This window comes from Anguilla anguilla, chromosome 2 (genome assembly GCF_013347855.1).
Source record: "Anguilla anguilla isolate fAngAng1 chromosome 2, fAngAng1.pri, whole genome shotgun sequence".
Taxonomy (NCBI): Eukaryota; Metazoa; Chordata; class Actinopteri; order Anguilliformes; family Anguillidae; genus Anguilla; species Anguilla anguilla.
Window position 1 is genome coordinate 63,871,955 of NC_049202.1, and position 24,549 is coordinate 63,896,503.

Here is a 24,549-nt window from a genome sequence, read left to right on the forward strand (position 1 = left end):
TTCACTGGCTACTGGTCGCTGCCAGAAACAGGTTCAAAGTTGTGACCCTGACCAACAGTGGAGCCAACATGACAGCCTTTGCCTACATACAGGACATGATTCGACCCAACACGCCAACTCGACAACTCCCTGCTAGCCGTGTGAATGGTTCTCGCTCGTCCCAACCATGGCGCTCCTCCACCCTAGCTGCCCAGTGGTGGAGTGAACTCCCCATTCCTCTACGAACCACTTTGTCATTGCTCATCTTTCGTCGTCGTCTGAAGACATATCTCTTCAGACTATACCTGGACTAACTTTCAGTACTTTGTGGGGCACTACCAATCTAGGATTGCTCTTATCACTTGTGTCTTTATATCTTGTTTCTCTAACACTTTCGTGCTACATTTATATCTCCATCCAGCGCTTATATTGCACTTATATTGTTATCTTGTAGCTTGCCACCAGGCCTCCCCAGATAGCAAGCGACTCCGGACCGGATCGATCTATGCTGACTTTGGGCCAGAATCAGGCGAGATTCAGCCTGGAGTCGCTTGCTATCTTGGTCCTAGTTTTACTCACAATAATATTCTGACCTAGCCTATGTTTACTGTGCGAACTGGACTTAATGTGTTCATGGCTATGGATAACTGTTACATAATGAGTACTGTACCTTATCGGACCTGTGCTTTGTAGTTGTTACACTGACCTTTGGTAAATGTAATGTAATAATTACTACATAGCCTGCGAGCCTGGGACGAAGACAAAGAAATGCTGTAACGCTGTCTCCTCCCTCTTTCAGAACAGAGTGTGCTGTTCGATCATTGGGGCTGCGAATCCATGGATGTTGAGGATGACTGCGCAGCCAACACGGCCATTGCTTTCATCTTCCTCTTCCTCATCACTCTCTTCTATGGTATTGGAGCTACTGCCATTAAGGTAACCACATTGATAACTGAGTGTGGGATGGACAGAGGCTCATCATCAGCGTGTTATCCACACGGTTACATGACTTTTCTCGGGCTGTGGTCTTGACTACTGAGGAGAGTAAAGCCTGATTAGGTTTTAAGGTTCCACGAACCCAACAACTGGTAAATAGTAATAGTAATAGTAAATAGTGTTCATTTCATGAGCCCTTGCTCCACTTAAAAAAAAATGTTTTAAAATGTAGTTCAGATCAGGGGCTACATTCACATATTTCCCCGAGGCTGACTTACAGCAATGTTAAATCGAAATTACACAGGACATAATAACAATAATAACAAATTTAAGACAGCGATAGTTTTTTTTTTTTCACCCCTGGAAATTTCAAAAATTTTCGGCTCAAAACAAAATCACGGTTGTGTATTTTTGGAGGTCATAGAAAAACCTGATATTTTATTTAGTCATTTGAAATTTGGTTGCCTCAGGGCATGCTAAATAAAATTCTTGATTGAATTTAATTCTCAACCAAGTTAAAGAGCACTAAGCAATAAGACATGATTCATTGCACCAAACATGACAGTATATTTCAATATTAGATTTTTAAGTTAGTTTATATGCATAACATTTAATATGCCCGGGTAATTTTACTAATATTAAACATGAAGGAAAACAAAACACATTGTTGAGCTGAGAGACATGAGGCTGAATATGAGGTGAAATAGCCTTATTTTAACAGACGCAATCTTCGTTTCTTCTTTTACTTTAACAGCAAATCTAATTAGGAACTATATTCTTGCATGTGTAGTTAAACACAGAAATGTAGGCGTGATGGCAATGGTAATTTATCTTGAAATGCGTACTGGAAAAACAAAGAAATGTATTTAGGTAACTAAATATTTTTTTGTGAGGAATAGGCAAGACTTCAGTGTTCACAGCTTCTATTTTTCATTGATTTGTGACAAAGTACATGCTTGTTTTTCATGTACTTACATACATGCTTTTCCCTAATTACAGGTGAAATGAGGAACAGATGAGAAGAAATATGTTTGTGTGCTTTTGTGTGTGGATTCTGCTTGCTCAAATACCTCTTATATATGCAAGTATGTTTTTCTATTGAAACAACACCTCTGTGTGAAAGACAATTTATTATGATTTTCTGTGAAGTTACTCTGTACATATTTAATTGTACCACCCCCCCCCCCCCCCCCCACCCCCTATTTCAAATAAAACATGTTGGCCTGTTGCTTCTACACATTTGTTGTCTCCATTACTTTGTTACTTGTCCGTTTTTCAAAAAGACTAAAAGACCTGGTTTTGTGTTTTGAATATGACCAAGTTTCATAACATCATTTTATATATTGTTTTGGATCAAGACCAGTTGCTTTTTTTCTCCACACTTTCCTGTTACCATCACTATGCTACTGATTAATTCTCGTCTCAACTTTTTTCTCAACGACAAAACTACAGGAGGACTTTTTAGTAAACTGTAACCTGCATATTCTGTTCTTGAGGCTTACTAGTGGATTGTATTTTGCAGTGAACCCCTTGAGTTGTATGGTATGGTTGTATGGTAGTGTTATATAGTCTTTATATTAATGTTTGATACATCTAGGTCAACAACGTGGAGAGCGTTCTTGATCTTTTTTGACAATTGAAAAGGAGTTTTTCTTCACAATTGAGAGCATTCTTTGGTCATCCACTACTGTGGTTTTCTGTGGTCTACCGGGCTGTTTGCTATTGCTGAGCTTGCAAGTGAATTCTTGCATTTTAACTATGTACCAAACAGTTATATTTTGACACACCCAATGTCTTAACTATGTCTCTGATCATTTTATTCTCATTTGTCCATCTCATGATGGCCTGCTTTACTGCCATTGAAAATTCATGTTGAGAGACAACAGCAATAGACTCCAAATGCAAATTTCACACCTAAAATCACTTATAGAACTTATGTTAGCTTTCTTGCGCATGAACTAAGGACACAACAACACACAGCTGGCCAAGAAACATCTGAACAGCCAGTTGTTTCATTACTTCTGGAGTGCAGAAGTAATAGGATTGTATGTATGTGTGTATATAATGCATATACACACACACACACACACACACACACTCACACACTTACACACACGCACATGTAGTTTCAAGTAGCTTCGAATGAGTAATGATAATTTCATGACTATATTTTGGTTTAATTTGCCTTTATTCAAATGAGATGTGGGGAAGTGAAAGCTCCATCTGGGACTACAGAAGCATGACCATTGGACTGATTATATCTCACACTGAATTTCAATGATAAGTTATTTATTCATATTCAGGTTTTACCTGATATACATTTTTGTTGTTGTTTGTCTATCAGTTGGTTTATTTCCTGAAGCGATCTCATGGAAAATATTAACATATTTTGGTGTCCATATTGAGAGACATAGAATGAATTATAATCAGTCGCACCTAAAATGTGAAACAATGAACCAACTGAAACATCACTGACAGCACTTGTACAAGTAAACCTATGCTACATTTCTGAGGAGCTAGTTCTTTAACAAGGTTCATTCATGGCCTTTCGTTATTGTTGCAATGTTTTTTTAAAAAAGAATAGTTTTGTAAATATAATTATATTTTTTTTTTTTAATTGATATTTAAAAAGGTTATAACTGATGACTAAACAACATGTCCGATTCTAATCTGATTCCCAACCCACTGCTGTCTGTGCTCAAATTGCAAAGATTATGTTACAAATTCAAGAAAATAAAAGCATAGACTAGCTCGCAAAATAGAGTCAATGACTGTGACTATGACGGGGTCTTCAAGAAAAGGGTTAAAAATTCCCTCTTTTGTATGAGCATAAACATACAAAAGAGGGAGTTTTTAATCCTTTTCTTGAAGACCCCCTCATAGTCATAGTCATAGTGCTATGAAAGTATGTCTACAATGAGAAGCAATGTAGACTCATGCAACACTGCACAAATGCTTCCTTGCATAACTCTAAAATTTTACTTTAGTTTGTTACATTTTTTTTAGGTTTTCTCAACCGAAAAATATTTGGTTCATACAAACAAAGCAAAAAAATCTTTAATTAAGAAAACCAAAAAAATATATAGCTCAAACAAACTGGAGTAAAAAAAATTAGGTTTATCTACTGAAATATTTTTTCAATGTATACAGATGTGGCTATTTAGTACAACGCAGATATGTACATAAACTGATACCAGTGACCTCAAGGCTACACCAGATAAAATTTGTGACTTTGGAAAAAACATATGTAGCTTCAGCTATTTTTCGGTTGAGAAAACTTTTTTTTATGACAGGTTTACACCGGTGTGGTTTTGAAATACAAACCAAACCTATCATTAAAAGAGCAATGCATTTTTTAATCTAATTAAACCAGAAGTACCAGCACTCACTCACAACTGATAATCAGCTCTAAAATTTTACTTGAGTTTGTTACATTTTTTTTAGGTTTTCTCAACCGAAAAATATTTGGTTCATACAAACAAAGCAAAAAATCATTAATTGAGAAAACCAAAAAAATATATAGCTCAAACAAACTGGAGTAAAAAAAAATTAGGTTTGGCTATTTAGTACAACGCAGATATGTACATAAACTGATACCAGTGACCTCAAGGCTACACCAGATAATGTTTGTGACTTCGGAAAAAAGATATGTAGCTTCAGCTATTTTTCGGTTGAGAAAATCTAAAAATAATTTTTTTTTTTAATACAGGTATAACAAACTCAAGTAAAATTTTAGAGTTATCCAAGGAAGCATTTGTGCAGTATTGCATCAGTCCATATTGCGCCTCAATGTAGACATACTTTCATAGCACATGTATAAAATAGCCACTGCATGGCGGCCTGTATGCTGGATAGAGATGAAAAATAATTAATCATCTGATATTTTATTTAGGGTGGCGGGATTTAGGGGGCTCAGATTCATTCTTGTAATAATTACCTTTAATTACCTTTAACTGACTGTATCTGACAGCTGTGAACGAGAATGAGGAAACGACGGTACATGTGGGCAGTCAGGCTTCAGCAAGCGGATCGCCCTGAGGACGGAAACGTTAAGTAACGCCCAGGTCCCAAAAAAGCACCCGAGAGTGTACAAGCAGAACCGAAACTCAACCGCAAAAAATCCTCACCTGCGACTCACCGAGGCTCCACAGGCAGCTGTGTTTCTCGTTCTCTGCGTGCATTTGCAAGTCGCACATTTGCATTACCCGCAACCCACTGTTGCTCTGACTTTTTTTATGACAGGTTTACACCGGTGTGGTTTCGAAATACAAACCAAACCAAATCATTAAAAGAGCAATGCATTTTTAATCTAATTAAACCAGAAGTACCAGCACTCACTCACAACTGATAATCAGCCTTGCTACAAAGTGTGGTTAGCAAAGACATTATGCACAGGTGACAGGAAGGACCCTGTGCTAAAGTCTGAAGAAGACACATTTTTTTTAATTTTCTGTAGATTTTGATTCACCGCAATGTCTTGGTGACATTTATCACAAGTTCCTTATCGCTGAAATCAAATGTAGGCGTATATTAATAATTGATCACCATCCTTTACAATGAAATGTGAATATTTATACTCAGGTGGATAATATAAAATATAATATATATGGATATCAAATATGCAGATTATACAAAGCTGCTGAGTATTATATGAACAGTCTGTTGATTGCTGTAGATGTATTTTGCTTGTTTAAAGATGTCTTCATATTGATTGGAAAAAAGGCTATTTAAAACGTAATGCCATTTTATTTTTGGGGTAAAAATCTTCAATCTTGAAAGCTACAGAAAATTGGGTGTTTTATTTTATTTTTAAGCTGCTGCAATCTCAAGTACAGCTTCATGTTCAGGGTATACACAAACTGAACTGTTTTTTGGTCTAAGGACCAAAAAACCTCAGAAATGCTGTCAGTTTACTGTGTATTTTAATGCGTACCTGAAGGGGAAACCTAAAGTGTTTTTTCATCAGAAACAAAAGAGCAAATCGGGAACAATAACACTCCACAGCAAAAACACATCTGGAAATTGAACGTTGAACAGGTAGAAAGTAAAATGTTCAGTGTTAAATCAACACTTACCGACTAAATATAGTTCTGATTGGACTCATAATGTATTCTGTCAGAGCTGAATTAATCTTGAAATTTTACTGTGCAGTTTTTAGGAGCTCTAATTATTTTTCTGGATTTATCTTTAGAGCTTAATTTTCAGACACTCAATGATAAACTTGAAGGTGCCACTTAGTAATAAATCAGATGATCAGTGACAGACTTTTCTATTCCTTGTGTTTTTGTCTTAGCTAAATTAGAGAATAACTATATAACATTTTTAGATTTGAAACACGTAATTATGCAAATTTATTTATTTATTTATTTTTATTAAAATTAAATAGGCAAATAAGTAACAATCTGCAACGCTTTAATTTCTTGGAAATAAAAACTTTTCTCAAAAATTTATTAAAATAGTCATATTTACATAATCAGAAATTCAGTTCAAAATCATAATCTCAGAGAAATGCATGAAACACATTTTAATTCAATGGAGAACGAACAGTCAAATAAGTGTAATGAATTACATGGCTTATTGATGAACTCAGCACACAAAACTGCCACATTTCATCTATCCATCCATCCATTATCTCTACCAGCTTATTCTGGTCAGGGTCGGGGTGCTGGAGCCTATCTCAGCATGCATTGGGCAAGAGGCAAGAATACACTTTGGACAGGTCGCCAATCTATTGCAGGGCTGGCATATTTCAGTTAACAGGAAACTAGTAATCCCACAAAAAGCATGAGAGAATGGCCCCTTACAGATAAAAGGCTACTCTGTTTATCAGTGCTCTGTAAAGCTGGAGTTTAGGTAGTACTGTCATTCCTAGATTTTTCAAGAAAATTCTTGGTACTTGCTTTGCACAATTTTCAATTGATGTTTGCAAAGTGTGGCTGTTGTTACATGTGTGTGTTTCCTGTGCGTTGCAGACAAATGAGTCACTGCATCGTTTGCAGGAAACAAGTGTTCCCAACAAACATATGCACTATATATACACATATTTTGTAGACAGATGTTTTGGAGTTGAATTTGGCTCCATTGATTTGAACAAACCCTTCAGTCTAAGCAGAGTGTTTTAGAGATTTGTTTACAGAAAAAATGCCACAACAGCGCCAAGTCTAGTCAGAGCGGGCTTGTGATATGTAGCCCAGTAAAGACACTAGTGCCATCTTGAGGACAGATTTGAGAACACTATGTTAAAAATCTTATGTGTCCACACGATGGCGCTATTTGGTTATCAGTCTTGACTCAAATAAACGTATATCTTAAGGACAGAAATTCATAAACATGTAAATACGTTCAAAATAATTGGTCTGTATGAATTTAAGGATACTAAAGAAAGTATTTAGATTCTCTGACAGTATTTCCTTGATAATGCTGTATGAATTTCTCTGTGGCGACAATCATATCGTCACCTGAGTATTTGAAAAGTTTAATTACAAAATAAAAGGCAAAGGAACTTATCATTACACTGTCAGTGGAAAACAGATGAGTGCTCTTATCAGTTGTTGTGATCATGTATAAATGAGTAAATAAAATGTATATAATTCATTCATTTTCTTGGGTTAATGTCTCACTCTTAATTCTTTCTTGATTCCAGCTGAACCGCCAATTATTCCCAAAATGTCACTGTTCCTCGAGATGAGGAGTGACTCAGCAAAAGCCAAAACAGTCACTTTGGTCTGCTCACTGACCGGCTTTTACCCAAAAGAAATCACAGTAGAATGGGAAGAGGACACAATACCTATTCAAGACTCTAAAACAGTGAGACAAACGAAGGACGATGATAAAACGTTCAGCCAAACCAACCAGCTGGACATTGACAATGAAAAATGGCTTTCTGGCTCAGAGTATACTTGCAAAGTTACCCATAAATCAAACTCAGAAAAACTCTCCACCAGCATTTGCTCAAGTAAGTGGCAGTTGGCGTGACAGGTTTACACTGACTTCAATTTTGAGGAATATTCTTGACTATGCCTGTCTTGGGTTAAGGGATGTGAAAGAGTGAGTTTACGTACATTTGACTGTTAGTACATTAACATGTTTGAAAACATTGGCACCAAATTCCTCTTTGGTGTCCTCTTACAGGGGAATACAAGTCTCCTATTCTATTGCTCAGACCCAGTTCTGGCAATGTATCACCATACACAGAAACTGACCATTATGACCTCAGTACAGATGCTCAGTTTATCATCGTACCATCACCATGCATGTTGTTTTTAGCATTATGACATAGTCATCACTGTTGTTGGTTTTTTTTTTGTTTAGTTTTTCTCATTGTGAAATCAACATATACACACTTTTTACAATTATTAAATCAGGAAACATTCTGAGTTCTTAATGCCCCTGTTAATAGATGAATACAATTTGTCATTGTGAAATGGCACCTATCTAGTACAGATACAGAACTACATTAGGAAACATTCAGTGTATATTGTGATACACATTTTGCATTCAACCCCATTTTTTATTTTCAGCTCATCCCACTTCTCCACCATCTCTGCAATTGGAGAGTGCTGAAAGAAATGATGGTTTCACAGTCACCTGTAAAGTGTTTACCGCCTACAAAAGCAAAGTTCGTTGGATCAGTGATGGAAGTACGACAGAAGATTCAAAAGAATATGAAGAACTGAAGGACTCCGAAAACAGACTTCAGGGATTTCAACACCACTTACCTTTGACCAAGGACAAATGGAAATCTGTGAAGTCACTCACATGTGAAGTCCAACACAAATGTTTCGGCACTGTAAGGGGGACCATAAACATAACAGGTAACTGGGTAACTGAAATTACAAAGGCCGCTCAATTCATTGCCCTTGTCAGCTTATTTTAGAAAAATCTCATAATCATTCAGACAAATGCAGCATTCAAACAGGCCACCAAAGCAGACAGAGAGTGCATTGTTGAAAAAGTCTTGACAGTAATAATAGTTATCATAATAGTGCCACTGGGAAATAAAATTGCTGTGTTGGTGCAAGAAACACAGATACACACACACTCACACACAGGAATGCAAGTATACACACACACACAAACACACACACACTCAAGCTGAGTGTTCTTATCTGTTGTGGCCATGTATAAATGAGTAAATTAAAAGTAGGTAAGTCATTCATTCGCTGGGGTTAAAGTCTCACTCTTATTTTGTTTTTCTTGTTCCAGCTCTAAAGCCCACTTTTCCCAGTATGATAAAACTGTACCGCCAGCTCGGGAGTGACCCAGCAGAAGCCAATAAGGTCACTTTGGTCTGCTCACTGACCGGCTTTTACCCAAAAGAAATCACAGTAGAATGGGAAGAGGACAAAATACCTATTCAAGGCTCTAAAAATGCGAGGATTATGGTGAACGATGATAAAACGTTCAGCCAAACCAACCAGCTGAACGTTGACAATGAAAAATGGCTTTCTGGCTCAGAGTATACTTGCAAAGTTACCCATAAATCAAACTCAAAAAAACTCTCCACCAGCATTTGCTCAAGTAAGTGGCAGTTGGTGTAATTGGTTTACATTGAATTCAATTTTGAGAAATATTCTTGTCTATGCCTGTCATGTATGTTGTTTTTACATTTATGACATAGGTACAACTGCTTGGTTTACCATTATGACATCAACATATGCAGTATTTTTATAATTAATGGACCAGTAAGCATTTTTAAGTTATCTCATTGTGAAATGGCACCTATCTAGTACAGATACAGAACTACATTAGGAAACATTCAGTGTATATTGTGATACACATTTTGCATTCAACCCCATTTTTTATTTTCAGCTCATCCCACTTCTCCACCATCTCTGCAATTGGAGAGTGCTGAAAGAAATGATGGTTTCACAGTCACCTGTAAAGTGTTTACCGCCTACAAAAGCAAAGTTCGTTGGATCAGTGATGGAAGTACGACAGAAGATTCAAAAGAATATGAAGAACTGAAGGACTCCGAAAACAGACTTCAGGGATTTCAACACCACTTACCTTTGACCAAGGACAAATGGAAATCTGTGAAGTCACTCACATGTGAAGTCCAACACAAATGTTTCGGCACTGTAAGGGGGACCATAAACATAACAGGTAACTGGGTAACTGAAATTACAAAGGCCGCTCAATTCATTGCCCTTGTCAGCTTATTTTAGAAAAATCTAATAATCATTCAGACAAATGCAGCATTCAAACAGGCCACCAAAGCAGACAGAGAGTGCATTGTTGAAAAAGTCTTGACAGTAATAATAGTTATCATAATAGTGCCACTGGGAAATAAAATTGCTGTGTTGGTGCAAGAAACACAGATACACACACACTCACACACAGGAATGCAAGTATACACACACACACAAACACACACACACTCAAGCTGAGTGTTCTTATCTGTTGTGGCCATGTATAAATGAGTAAATTAAAAGTAGGTAAGTCATTCATTCGCTGGGGTTAAAGTCTCACTCTTATTTTGTTTTTCTTGTTCCAGCTCTAAAGCCCACTTTTCCCAGTATGATAAAACTGTACCGCCAGCTCAGGAGTGACCCAGCAGAAGCCAATAAGGTCACTTTGGTCTGCTCACTGACCGGCTTTTACCCAAAAGAAATCACAGTAGAATGGGAAGAGGACAAAATACCTATTCAAGGCTCTAAAAATGCGAGGATTATGGTGAACGATGATAAAACGTTCAGCCAAACCAACCAGCTGAACGTTGACAATGAAAAATGGCTTTCTGGCTCAGAGTATACTTGCAAAGTTACCCATAAATCAAACTCAAAAAAACTCTCCACCAGCATTTGCTCAAGTAAGTGGCAGTTGGTGTAATTGGTTTACACTGAATTCAATTTTGAGAAATATTCTTGTCTATGCCTGTCATGTATGTTGTTTTTACATTTATGACATAGGTACAACTGCTTGGTTTACCATTATGACGTCAACATATGCAGTATTTTTATAATTAATGGACCAGTAAGCATTTTTAAGTTATCTCATTGTGAAATGGCACCTATCTAGTACAGATACAGAACTACATTAGGAAACATTCAGTGTATATTGTGATACACATTTTGCATTCAACCCCATTTTTTATTTTCAGCTCATCCCACTTCTCCACCATCTCTGCAATTGGAGAGTGCTGAAAGAAATGATGGTTTCACAGTCACCTGTAAAGTGTTTACCGCCTACAAAAGCAAAGTTCGTTGGATCAGTGATGGAAGTACGACAGAAGATTCAAAAGAATATGAAGAACTGAAGGACTCCGAAAACAGACTTCAGGGATTTCAACACCACTTACCTTTGACCAAGGACAAATGGAAATCCGTGAAGTCACTCACATGTGAAGTCCAACACAAATGTTTCGGCACTGTAAGGGGGACCATAAACATAACAGGTAACTGGGTAACTGAAATTACAAAGGCCGCTCAATTCATTGCCCTTGTCAGCTTATTTTAGAAAAATCTCATAATCATTCAGACAAATGAAATATTCAAACTGGCCACCAAAGCTGAGAGAATGCAGATGAAGTCTTGACCATAATGCTTCTTGTAGGTGAAACATCTGTCGAGCTTTACCTGCAGCAAGGCCCACAGAGACCAGGAAGGAAGGTCCAAAAAGGTCTCTGTCTGGTCTCTGGATTTAACCCTCAAGTCAGATGGCAGTTGGAATCAGTGGAAAAGCCAGCAGCAGCCAGCAGGACTGTGACAGCAAAGAATGGACGCACCGTAGTGGCAAGTGAGATAGAGGTGCTACAGCAAGAGTGGATCAAAGGTGTCCTCCTCACCTGTGTGGTTGAGGACCAGGCTCTGGTCAAACCAATCTCCAAGAACGTCAGCATATGCACACGTATGTGAGACAGGGGGGTGGGGTGGGGTGGGGTGGGGTGGGCGGGGGGGTTCTTTTGACTTTCAGGTCAGCAAATTATGTTATATTTTTCTAAATCTGTTGTGTCGGAATTAGTTGTTTCCTGCACACTTGCCTACTTTTGTTATGTGAACTTTTTGTCAAGAAAGTCTTCAAATTAGCCTGTGAACCTGTATAATAAAAGCATGGATGTTCAAAAAATAATGTAGACATATGGGTTTTATTCAGAACATTGCTAGATTTGGGGATATTGGGAGATTTTATTCCCATGACTTCATGTCATGTCTACTGATCACCTTCTAGATGACATAATTTAGGAATTACTTGACCATGCTCTTCCTCAAACTTTACTTTCAACCGCAATAATTTGCTGATCTGGTCTGTGGTCTCTTCCTCTCGCTCTTTCAGTGACTCCGCCCTCCTCTCAGACAGCAGAGCTGTTCCTGACTGGGCCCCCGCTCCGGGACACGCGGAAACAGAAGGGCCTTCCTTTCGTCTGTCTGCTGGTCGGCTTTGACACAAGCTACTTCACCATCACCTGGAAGGTGAACGGGATGCGCCCTCTGGAGGGAGACAAGAGGGAGCCGCCGAGCAGGAATGACAACGGAACGGAGACCGTGCGCAGCACGCTTGACGCCAAGAGGAGCGACTGGCGCGCAGGCTCTCGAATCACCTGCGAGGCCAGGCACTTGTGCTCTGACAAGCCCTTAGAGAGGCATCTGGTGAAAGCTAAAGGTGAGTTTCTCCCCTACAGTCGGCCTCCAACGCACCATTTAAAAAGGCCAATGACAAATTAGCATTCCTGAGCATATTCTTTCTCAGGACTACTGACGATTTATTGATTTATTGATGGTTGCGGATTCAGGGGAGAGTTCTGTTCTGGTACTGCTTGACCCTACTCTGGCTGCTGACACTATTGATCATGCTATTCTGATCAGTAGATTAAGACTGTGGGTTGGTATTTCTAGGATTGCCGGTTCTGTTTATCAAACAAAGAAATTCTTTGTATCACTTGGTAATTTTACCTTCTTAACTTCAGTGATAGGGTGGTGTACCTCAAGGCTCAAATCTTGGGCCAGTATTCTTCTTTGTATGTATGCTACCCCTGGGCCCTATTACCTCACCCCATCTTCTTGGGCCTAACATAGTTACTGACTTTAAGGGAAAATAGAAAGCCACCTGGCAGGTTTCCAGAACTAGATTTGATCATCTCACGTGATCATTATTTTTACATGATCTCGGTAAAATACAAATAAAAAAATGTCATTGAAAAAACGCTGTTTTCATCAAAAAAATTTTGTTGAGTAATGAGTTAGTTCAGGTCTTGTTTTTAAACACACACACACACACACACGCATGCGTGCACTCGCACACACACACAAACAAAACTGATTGCTGTGTTGTTGTTGTCGTTCACTTTTGGCCCCAGATACCAGGCCACCCACAGTCAAGGTCCTGGCCCCGTCTGACTCCGAGCTGGTGGAGTCCAGCAATGCCAGCCTCCTGTGCGTGGCGTCCGATCTCTCGCCCTCCCAAGCGGATGTACACTGGGAGCTGAATGGGGAGCGGCTCCCGGCGTCCCGTTACTCCAGCAGCCCGCCGCTCCAGGTCGTCGGGAGCAACAACTACGTCATGCACAGCTGGCTGCTGGTGCCGGGGTCCGAGCGGGCAAAGGGCGGGTACTCCTGTGTGGTCACGCACGACTCATCAGAGACGCCAGTGAACCACACCATATCTGATGTGTTCGGTATGGAGATTATCTACTTATTTTGTGTGTGTGTGCGTGTGTATGTATTTCATCAGTGAGGCTAATGTAGGTGTTAGTGAAAGGATGTCTTAAAATATGATTTTGTCTTCGAATTAATTAGCATATCTGATTTGCATGAGAAATGTATCAAAAATCCACTAATAAATGGAAATGATTCCACACCAGGTGATGTGTAAATGCACATTCAAATGAACGGCCATACATTGGCAACCCCCCCCCCCCCCCCCCCCCCCAAAAAAAAAAAAAACCCAGTCAATTAAGATATATTATCACAGTTCTGATTTGAGGGAAATTTTGTAAGAAAAAAAAAACAATTTGTGAATCTCATTTTATTTGTGGAAGAAGAAGATTCGGCACACAGTGCAATGGTCCCAAGTGAATTCAGTGCCAAATTCTGGGCGGGTGAACTACCGCTCCCTGTAACGAAGCATCTTGTACCCCCCAGCCTCGGTGACCCGCACCCCACCCCACGCCGTGTTGCTGTGGCTCGACGGGGGACTGATCTGCCTGGTCCACGGGTTCAGTCCAGCCGCCATCAATGTCACCTGGGTCCTGAACAGCAGGGAGGAGCTGCTGGAGTACAACACCAGCGATGTGTCCAGAGGGGCTGATGGGAAGTTCACCATCTGGAGCTACCTGCGGGTTTCCTGGCAACCTGGGGCCAGGTACACCTGTACGGTGGCCCACGTCACGAAGAATCTGTCAATCACTAGGAGCCAGCCAGGTACGCTCACCAGTTCTTGATATTCTGTTTTTGAAATATGTTTTTTTTATTTTTCACAAGTAAGCCCAAGGTGAGGAGGGTATCAAGGTGAAGATCACTCAACTGATTGATTAATTAATGCATTCCTTGCATTTATAAAGTGCTTTTCACACCAGCCGACAACTCATAGAGCTTCACAGTGATGAGTGGGAAATGCCTCAACCACCACCAATGTGTAGCACCCACATGAGTGATGCACGGCAGCCATTTTGCACCAGACACTCACCTCACATCAGCTGAGATGGAGTGGGAGAGAGCAATTTTCAGCCAATTAAATTGGGGGATGATTAGGTTGCAGGTTGAGAGAGAGGTCTCTCTCATTAGACCTTGGGTATATGGCAACAGGGTAACACAATGGTCAGGAACTTGGGTTAGCAACGCAGAGTTTGATTGACAGGTGGGAAAAGGTGTCCTTCTACACAAGCTGAATTGATTCAGTGAACATCCACGTACAGAAACGCATCACACGTAAAAAAGAAAAATAAATAAATAAAAACATTTTTTAAAGAAAAATGAGTAAGCGCATCCGCTAAAATGTAGATATACGGTCAGCCTCGTTTTACATTATCAATAACCTACATGGAGCATATTAGCTGCCCTCGCTGACTGATCACTCAGTACTAGTGCGTCTTCCTTGTTTCCTCTCCTGAAGACATCGGCGCAGAGAACGAGTACTTCAACGAAAACACACAGGAGCCACCGTCAGCTGACAGCCCTGAGGAACTGTGGAACACTGTCTATGCCTTCCTCGGCATGTTCATCATCGCTCTATTCTACAGCATCACTGTGACATTAGCACTGGTAAGGATGAGGCCATTCAAACCGCTCATAAAGACAATGGCGACCCGTTCATTTGCTTCTCTGCGTTAAAGCAAATCATGATTCAGGCAGCATGTGCAATTACAGTCCGAGAGTTATTTTTAGTTGTGTGCTTTTTGTTTTACTATTACGAAATAATAATAATAATAATAATAATAATAATAACTGTTATTGTTATTACTATTATTAGTAGTAGTAGTAGTACGATGGTGTCATTGTGTAATTTTTTGACTTTAATATGCTTCTTTTTACAGATGAAATAACAAGAAGATCACATCCTGTGGTAGTGATATTTTTAATGGGGAAATACTTCATGTTTTTCAAACCAACTGGTACTAAGAAATTATTCAGTTGTACCTTTGTTGTTGTTTTTTAATGCTTGCTTTTTAATTAGTAGCTCTTCTCCAATTTGTCTAGCTCTGCTTTTTAGTTCAATTGCAACCTTAATTTGTCCTTTGTCTTATTTTAAAATAATCAGGACTACTTATGAGGAATCTGGCTACAGACATTAAATGATGATATGGTATATTTTTGGGGCTTGGTGACTTTATCTTACACAAGCAATTTTACGTCACTTATAGTGTTTCTGTGCGAAATCTCCATCAATACGCATGCTAGACCTCGGCTGAATTTACCCCCAAATCAAGTGCAGAGCCAGAATATCATCGCACTGACACAAGTAATACAAGTAATAATGTATCATTCCTTTCAATGCTGTATTACTGTATTGTATTGAAAAAAGGCGACCATGGTCTCAGTGGGTTTTCCCTTTTTATACAAGAGTAATAATAATAAATATGCGTATTGGCATGGAATCTCTGAGAAACCTTTCATTATCTTTGCAATTCCTAAAGTAATAGTCTATTCCTGTGTGGGCCCCATGTTAGTCAACCAAATTTTCATGTCAGCAAGATGCTCCTTTCTTTGAAACATTACCCTGAAAGAGAGCATGCACCACCATTTTGTTTCCCTTGCCTCAAGATCCCATAGTTCATTGCAGGTCCCCAGCTAAGCTGCACAGATGTACAATAATAGAGACAGTCGTAGCTGCCCTTAGTGAACGAATGCCAAATCTGAGGTGGTCAAACCACACAGACTGAGGATACTGCAGCAATTAGATTAACCCTAACCCTAACCCTAACTGTAAAAAAAATAAATAAATAAATAAATCTGGGAAAAACAAAACTGTTGATACAACAATGAAAAACCAAATGGTCCTTTATATCAACAATATCTTCATTTTCATTGGTTCAGTTGAATAATGTTACTTCTACAACAATTTAATGTGGAATTAACGTGACAAAATAGGACCTCAGTTTGACTGAGACCAGAGATGCAGAGCAGCAGCTGAGTCACCTCCACCCTTCTCTCCACCTTTATTAGAACATTTTTTCCACATATGGAGAGCTACTATTTTGCTATTTTTGATTTTTCATTTTTGTGATGATGACAGGCTGTTCTGATTATACTTTCAGCATTTAACTGCGCATACTGCACATTGACTTCAACTGCACATGGACTTCAACACATAAAACTAACTTGTTTGTAAAAATGCTATTTGAGAAGAAACTATTGAAATAAATTGCTTTTTCACATTAAGAAATGTATTGAAATATATGAAAATATTGAAAAACATATTAATTATAGCCACCTTTGTCTCAGTGGGATGTATATAAAAAAATAACCAATAATGTATTCTTAAGCAAGCATGGCAATATATTAGCATGTACTGGAAAATATATTTGGAGGGCCAAAAAAAACAACTTCATTAGTCAGTGTATTATGGTATATTTTTCAATATGTGGTAATATATTTTCATTGTGCAGCAGTACAAAAGAGTCTGCGGTACGGCCGGGTCCCATAAATCCATTGGCGTGGCTCTAATTTTGGCAAAGCAGCACAGTTACTCAGGACAGGCAGCCCTTCTCCATAAGGTCAGAGGTCAACATCGCCAGCTGGGTGCACCGTTTGGCAAGCCCTGAGTCACTCCTGCATTCGGCCTCTGTTGGCCATTGCTCCACCCAGCTCTTCTTCCCAAGGGTGTAGGTGTATCTAAGAGAGGAAGCGCAATCTGTCAGACAGAACAGTGGCCAAACTGACACCTCTCTACTTGAGCCCATCTTAGCCCGGTTCTGTTCTGGACGGCTGATGAGACTGGAACCTAGCAGCAATTAATCAATCAATCAAATCAATTAATCGGTAAAAACGGTATAATAGTGAAGCTGTGATTACATCCCCCACTCTCCTACACCTTTGCCGCTGGAATTCAAACATTTATACAACTGGATATCAGACCCTTCCTCAATGTCATGAGGTTCTCTACAAAAACAGACAGGATGTAGCTACACTCAAACCGGCATTCCTTTAATGCTCATTTCAAAGTGCCAAACATGAGATCATGTTGCTGTTCTACAGAATAATTGTCAAACCACCCACAGCCCCCTTCCAAGAGTCTGTGGATGTTTGCAGGTTTTGTAAGTAAAATTGCAATTTATGATTTAGCAGATGCTTTTGCCTAAAGTGACTTACAGAAGCTGTATTTAATATAGCTATAGGACCACCAGTGGTGAGGATAAGTAAAGCTACAACCCAATCGGTGCCACCGTAGATGTGAGTCGCAAGACGTTCACACTGAAAGCAAGCGGTTAGCGCTAACAGCTCTGCTTTCCTGGGTAAACACTGTGACGAACGCACTGGTGGACGCGCAGTGCAGTTCAAACCCCCTCATCTACCCCCGAGTCCGTCGCCTCTCCGTTCACCTGTTGGTGGAGCTGTCCTGATGCCAGATATCCGCGGGAGGGCCCATAATGAGGTACTCCTTTCCCTCCTGGAGGTCCAGTCCCTCGCGGCAACCCGAGTGTGAGATAAAGATCCTTCTGTCAGACGCTTGGACGCCTTCGTCCTTTCCTGGGGGGGGGGGGGGGGCAGAACGATCGGTACAACACAACGGCTAATGGCTGAGAAAGACAAAGAGAACTGCAGCAGACAGGACTGGCACCTAATGTATTTTCTAAAGACAATTTGGAAAATATTTTCCAGGTATTTCATCATGTTTAAGGATTCACAAAAATCACGTTGTTGCTTCAATGCAGTTTAACCTTCTTCAGAGTGGCTCTGTTTCCTTAATGCCACACTGTTAACACAAAGTCTTATTGTGACAGGTGGATCTGAAACAATTCCAGAGACTCGCACAGTTTTGCCCCTCAACAGCCTTTTAAAGACAGGATTTGACCAATGGCGGAAGACTAGCATACTGTACCTTCCTTTATGACCAATAAGATTTCCATTTCATATCTGTCATACTGGCTCCTGCTGACTTTTGAGACTTTCACTTTGTACACTGTAAAACAGAGACATTAACCATGATAAAACCAAAAAAAAAAGTGGTCCCATTGCAATATTATGCCAATCTGAATGTTTTTGAAAGGAAAGGGGATTATTACGTAATAATGCACTAGGAGCAGCCATAAAGTCATGCTGATGAAAAAAGGCACTCGAAACAGTGTGCTCAACGTCATTAAACTCCATTAATCGTGTCTGGAAGCATTGAACGCAGTTTGCGAGTTATCTCTCGTCGTCGCCAGAACACCAGAAGTACAAGACTCTCGGATATCTCCGTTATATTTTTGGATGTCCACGTTCCGCTGCTGAGCGGAAGCCGGGGTCTCCCGTGGCGTACCGTGATGGATTCCGGAGCAGGCCTCGTCCTCACGCGTGAAGTCGTCCACAGGCTTGCCCCATCGCTTAGCGACGGCACAGTTCCCTGTGAAAGAGGGGTGGTGAGAGGGGGAGAAACACAGAAAGGCTCACTGTGGTCGACCACCTCAGACCCCAGCCAGTATATCTATACTGTGTAACAGCACTGTGAAAGAAGAGTATTAGAATGGACTCATTTTACTTTAAGATGTGATCTTTTACACACTGAGCAATTAAATTGTAAATGTAATACAGGAATCACTCACACACACACACACAGGCAGACACATGCAAGCAGACAAACAACACACAAACACGCACATGTGCACGTACACTTACACACACACAAGCACACACGCACGCGCACGTACACCTACACACATGCACACGCACACGCACACAGCCCCACCCACCCTCAGCACAGTGACAGGTGTCGTTGCTGCAGATCCTCTGCAGCTCCGCCTCCTCTGCCACTGGGTTGTAGAACTTAATGCAGCGGTGGTCTAAGTGGAGAGTCCAGTACAACACTGCCGTTACCATGGATACCGCATACAGGCCACTCTCCACACACATGGGCCTGGACTCAATCACCACTCATCCTTAACTTTAAATGAATTCAATTTTCTTATACAATATGGCACATTCAGCATTCAAAAAAATTGTTCATAAAAAGTTTACACAGACAAAAGAATAACCCTTGAATTTATTAGCAAGTCAATGGAAAGGATGCCGGGTGACTGACCATATGATCAACCATAAACTCCAGAATAACACAGACACTCCAGTAAGACCACAGTACTAACTTACGCCTTGATATGACCCCTAATGAGCCAGGTAAGTGAGCGCTGCTTTGACCACTGCACGGGGAGTGAACTGTAACTTTACCTGGGTTGTAATACTCATATACAGTGACTGAGGACGGCTGAATCAGCCTCACTTTGAACTTCTGCAGCAGCCGGAAGGAGATGCTCTCCGTCTCCTTGTTTGACACCTGGGAAGGTACAGCATTAGTACAGCTGATCTCCCTCAATCAGTTCTTCCAGATTGACCAAAAATCTATATTTTAAGCATCAGAAAATTTTACATCACTACTGCAACATATCAGAGGATCGTATCTGTACACAGAGGACCTTAACTCTACTTAGAACTGTGCACTCACTGTAATGAATAATCACAGGACTGAGTTCAAGGTTGGACTCACTAAGTAAGAAAACATTGCGTATTCCCACACGCAGTGTTCAGACGAGGTTTATGAAGCGCAGCGTGCATTTCCAGTCAGTGTTGAGCGGGAGTCCACTAAGAGCAAGCAGCACACGTTTCCCGTCGGTCAGGCTCACTCATGCTTACCTTGAACAGGTGAATGATGAGCGATCCTCTGTCACTCAGCCCGTCCACAATCTCAAAGTTGTTTATGTAGCGATCCACAGAGTTAGCCAGCTAGGAGAAGCGCAGATAAGAGAGCAGTGAGCATAGTCACAACTCACAACACAACTGTGGCACAGGGGTTCAGAGTGCACTTTTTTTTTCTTTTTTTTTTGCTGAAAATGTTCACCAGATAACTCCCACAATGCATTGCAAAAATCGCCAATAAATATCTTACCATCTCTAGGTCCTTATTGTCAGGAACAAAGCCGGTGGGGAGGGTGATGTCCAGGACAACCATTCTGACCTCAGACTGTTGCCGAGACCTGTTGAGCATATAGAGGGGGGTGGGGGGGATAGGATTATATAAAGGCAGGGGTGCACAACTCCAGTCCTGGAGGGCCGGTCTTGCGTGCTGGTTTTTGTTCCAACCAATTACCTTACTATGCTGGTTCACTCCTGTAGTTGAGCACAGTAAAATCTTCGCAGCTTGCGGCTGTGCTTAAATAAGTACTGTAGGAGCATAAAGGTTACACCATCACCCCTCAAACTACTGTGGAATGCAAAAGGCAGCACTCAGTCCTCTTGACCCAGAAAATGTTCAGACGAAGACTTTTCTCTCCACTCTCCACTCTCCACTCAGTGTCCTTTGCTGCCTTGTATTGCTTGTTGTGTAACGTTGGCTGTAAGCAGCTCATAATCCACATTGCTTGGAGTCATTCTCTGTCCTCACCTCACGTTGATGTTCAGCCTGTACGACCCTTCTGTGTCCTCTGAGGTCTTTCCTTGAACAAAAAAAAAAAAAAACAGATCAGTTGACTTCATAAATGCATTTATGGCATGTATACACATGCATTTTCAACATTATGTTTTAGTGTCTTAAACTTGGAAAACCCAGCTGCAAAATTAGGCCAACAATGCACATGTACAACCACAAGACACAAGCTCATAACCAAATAATTCACATCATTTTTATATATTTTTGATTTCCAAAATTACTTTTCATTTTCTGCACTAAAATCATATGCCACATAAATTCCATATACCCGCCATCACAGAAATATAATTCGTTTTGAACAGGATTTTCACCGACTATAGCTGTAACAAAAAGAAGTACTTCCTGTACTCCCACATGTATGTAAATGTAATATTGTATGTAAAATTCTGTTATTCTGTAAATTATATGCATAGCCAATAAAATAAAAATGTATAATTGCTAAAAAAAAATTAAATAGGCACTCTGAGACTTAAGAAATTCCCTCCTATTGTATTCCAACTTTATATAGTGCCTTGTATACAGCAGTTAGTGTGGCGCAACCAAGGTGAAACCTGCATGCCAATCTATTGTATTGCCAGTTACATCATTGGAAAGATGTGAAAAAAGTCCAGTATCCAGTGTTCATTATTAAATACTGATGGTTTGGTATTTGGAGAGGGCCTATTGGTGGGTGTACGTGCAGCCTACTGTCTTGCGATTCCTTGACTGTGACGTCCAGGTCAAAGGCGCCACAGCTTTCCTTCTCGTGGACGTCGGGCAGCTGATTGTAGAAGGTCACAACCTGGGCAGAGGGAAGTGTACGGGAGGCGTGATGCAATGGAACTGCCCTCGCAATTTGCTTAGCAGAATGTGACATGCATTCCCGCAATCCAAACATTCCCAGCACAGGACACAGGAGTGTGTGGGAATGAAGAATGGAAAAACTCCCTGAGTCAGCCTACCTCCAAGACCCCCTGGCCGTTCCCAGAAGCTTCCAGCGTGAACGTCTGGTCAATAGTGGCCTTGATGACATCATCACGAAAAAGAGATAATTGTAGGAGAAACACACTTATCACAAACTCCCGGGATTTACAAAATAAATATCCAGAAAGTTGCTCCCAAATGTCAAATTCTCCAGCCTTTTCTGCCTCAGGTAGGATCCACAAATACTGTTTATATGCTGTTAACTGTTTGTACTGAAGAGCATGCAGAAAAACTAGGTCTTTTTCACAATTTATTGCATGACCACGTGAATAACAAATGTGATGCTGATGCACTGTCATGGTGGAACGAAGGCTTCCTACTGCTGGTGTTTGGCTTTTAAAGGCATACTATGCAGACAGTGTGTGTACGTGCGTGCGTGTGTGTGTGCGCGCGTGTGTGTGTGTTGGTGTGTATGGACGGGTGCCATACTTTGGCGGACCGGGCAACGTAGGCGGTCTTCGGCTGAAAGGTCCAGACTGTGTCACTGCGCCCAGGCTGGCTGAGGGCCACCCTGAGGTTCAGGTCCTGGGGCGGGGGCTTGTGGATGAGGTACTCTGCCAAAGCCTGCAGGACCACCATGGTGGACTGGGGGGGGGGGGGGGGGGGTGGGCACAGCACAACAAAGTTAGGGTCACAGCTTGCACTGAGCGACACATTGCACAGCATCGCTGTACAGGGACACAAGCTCGACACGATCGCTACTGGACTGTACTTATGATCCAATCGAACTGCGGTCCAGCAGAGAGTCATTCAGAGAAACACGGCTCAGCCTGACCCAATAAGTGACATGAGCAGCTGCTTTGGGCCCCTTGACCACCAGGCAGTTTCGCTAATGCATTTAATTTAAATATATTTTCAGCACGTGTACCCTGTCCGTGACAGTAGAATCCTCCCTGTGCAGTAGCTGTGAGGATTGTGTGTGTGTGAACCCTCCCTGTGCGGTACCTGTGCGGAGTGCGAGTGTGTGTGTGAATGTGTGTGTGCGTGCGTGTGTGTGCGTGTGTGTGTGTGTATGCGTGTGAGTGTGCGAGTGTGTGCGTGCAGGCGAACCCTCCCTGTGCGGTACCTGTGTGGAGTGTGAGTGTGTGTGTGTGTGTGGGTGTGTATGGGTGTGAGTGTATGCGTGTGAGTGTGTGTGTATGCATGTGTGTGAGTGTGTGTGTGTATGCGTGTGAGTGTGTGTGTGTGTGTGAGTGTGTGTGTGTATGCGTGTGAGTTTGTGTGTGTGTGTGTATGCGTGTGTATGCGTGTGAGTGTGTGTGTGTGTATGCGTGTGAGTGTGTGAGTGTGTGTGTACGGGTATGAGTGTATGCGTGTGAGTGTGTGTGTGAGTGTGTGTGTGCGTGTGTGTGTGCGTGCGGGCGAACCCTCCCTGTTTGGTACCTGTGTGGAGCCGAAGCCGCCGCCCAGCCTGCGCCGGTCGTTGAGCCACTGGAAGGGCAGGGCGGCTCGCTCCATCTGCCCCATCTTCACCAGGGCCAGCAGGGCGTAGCCCGTGGCCTCCAGCGTGAACAGCTCGTTCTCCCTGTCCGGCCAGTGGGTCTTATCTGTGGGCAGAAACCAGGCCGGAGGGGAGGAGAGAGGGAAGCAGTTTCCTATGAAAGCAAGGCTTTTTTTCAGTGAATAGTTAACCGTGCACATTCCCGCTGCCATAACCACCCACGTTTAAAATGGACGCCGCGCGTACGCTACCTCGCTAACGCAGCACCGTCTTTATTTCTGTGAAAGTCATAGGAATTATACTGTCAGTGGAGGAGAGTAAATTCCTCAGACCAAGTATAAAATCAGAGCCAGCTGTCAGTCTCCATGAGTCTCCAAATACCACTTGGGATAAAAGTGTCCGCTAAATACCAAAAGATTAACTGCAACGTGCATTACATTTAAATATTTTGTCGTGCTAAAACTGAAAAACGAACAGGCCTGCCACCGCACCTCCATGCCTAACATACCACACCAGACACTCGTAGGCGGGTGCGCGCGACTTGTGTAGCGGCGGGAGTGCGCGAGCGCTCGCCGGTACCGGGAGACGCGGTCTTCTCCAGCTCCAGCAGGGGCCTGCCGTCCCGCGGGTCCACCAGGGCCAGCGCGTAGGCCGCGATGGCCGCCGTGTAGGGTCTCCGCACTTCGGGCAGCAGCCTCCTCAGGCGGCCGGCGGCTTCCTGCCCGAGCCTGCGCTGTGAGCGAGGAACGGGAAATGAGCGACGCGTCTCACGCCCGACACGCGCTAACGCCCCGCACGCCTACTCCGACGCAACGAGAGCACGCTGCCGCGCATCTGAAAACGCACAGTAGCGCATTTATCGGTACATTCAAATATACACGGAAGGGATTTTTTTACACTTATTATGCATTTATATATGATGGCGATATGCATGTATTTGGATATATTTCCATCTCTGTGGGGTTTTCCCGAATATTTAATTAGGAATAAATAAAATAAGATAATTTCAATGCATGCCAATTTCATATTTTGGCATATCCAACGCAGCAATAATTGGTTTATTTCACATTATATTTCTATGTATTACTCAACACATTTCTCAATACAAAAGAATATACATTGTATATTTCAAGTAACAGTTTTTATTTCACAAACAGAGCAGTCTTAAGTGCAATGTG

At 41.5% G+C, this 24,549-nt stretch overlaps 2 protein-coding genes across 16 annotated transcripts in view; one reads left to right on the forward strand and one right to left on the reverse strand.

Annotated features, from left to right (window-relative positions):
• The window catches only part of LOC118220446 (titin-like), a 435,810-nt gene extending 419,952 nt beyond the window's left edge, over positions 1-15,858 (forward strand). For all 15 annotated transcript variants that reach the window (XM_035404312.1, XM_035404314.1, XM_035404315.1 and 12 more), the window contains 12 exons: positions 7,559-7,870; positions 8,436-8,729; positions 9,121-9,435; positions 9,727-10,020; positions 10,412-10,726; positions 11,018-11,311; positions 11,470-11,763; positions 12,190-12,516; positions 13,211-13,528; positions 13,995-14,273; positions 14,965-15,113; positions 15,386-15,858. In XM_035404312.1, coding sequence (XP_035260203.1) covers positions 7,559-7,870; positions 8,436-8,729; positions 9,121-9,435; positions 9,727-10,020; positions 10,412-10,726; positions 11,018-11,311; positions 11,470-11,763; positions 12,190-12,516; positions 13,211-13,528; positions 13,995-14,273; positions 14,965-15,113; positions 15,386-15,394 — 3,200 coding nt within the window. In that variant the 3' untranslated portion in view covers positions 15,395-15,858. The remainder of the gene's footprint in view (positions 1-7,558; positions 7,871-8,435; positions 8,730-9,120; positions 9,436-9,726; positions 10,021-10,411; positions 10,727-11,017; positions 11,312-11,469; positions 11,764-12,189; positions 12,517-13,210; positions 13,529-13,994; positions 14,274-14,964; positions 15,114-15,385) is intronic.
• A 473-nt stretch (positions 15,859-16,331) lies between these two features.
• The window catches only part of c3b.1 (complement component c3b, tandem duplicate 1), a 28,138-nt gene continuing 19,920 nt past the window's right edge, over positions 16,332-24,549 (reverse strand). Inside the window, exons 32-45 of the mRNA XM_035404253.1 lie at positions 23,951-24,104; positions 23,314-23,477; positions 22,360-22,515; positions 21,909-21,968; positions 21,655-21,748; positions 20,923-20,974; positions 20,428-20,515; positions 20,175-20,264; positions 19,713-19,818; positions 19,241-19,330; positions 18,811-18,894; positions 18,391-18,471; positions 17,891-18,038; positions 16,332-17,183 (exon numbers count right to left, since the gene is read on the reverse strand). Of these exons, the coding sequence (XP_035260144.1) occupies positions 17,039-17,183; positions 17,891-18,038; positions 18,391-18,471; positions 18,811-18,894; positions 19,241-19,330; positions 19,713-19,818; positions 20,175-20,264; positions 20,428-20,515; positions 20,923-20,974; positions 21,655-21,748; positions 21,909-21,968; positions 22,360-22,515; positions 23,314-23,477; positions 23,951-24,104 (1,512 nt within the window). The 3' untranslated portion in view covers positions 16,332-17,038. The remainder of the gene's footprint in view (positions 17,184-17,890; positions 18,039-18,390; positions 18,472-18,810; positions 18,895-19,240; positions 19,331-19,712; positions 19,819-20,174; positions 20,265-20,427; positions 20,516-20,922; positions 20,975-21,654; positions 21,749-21,908; positions 21,969-22,359; positions 22,516-23,313; positions 23,478-23,950; positions 24,105-24,549) is intronic.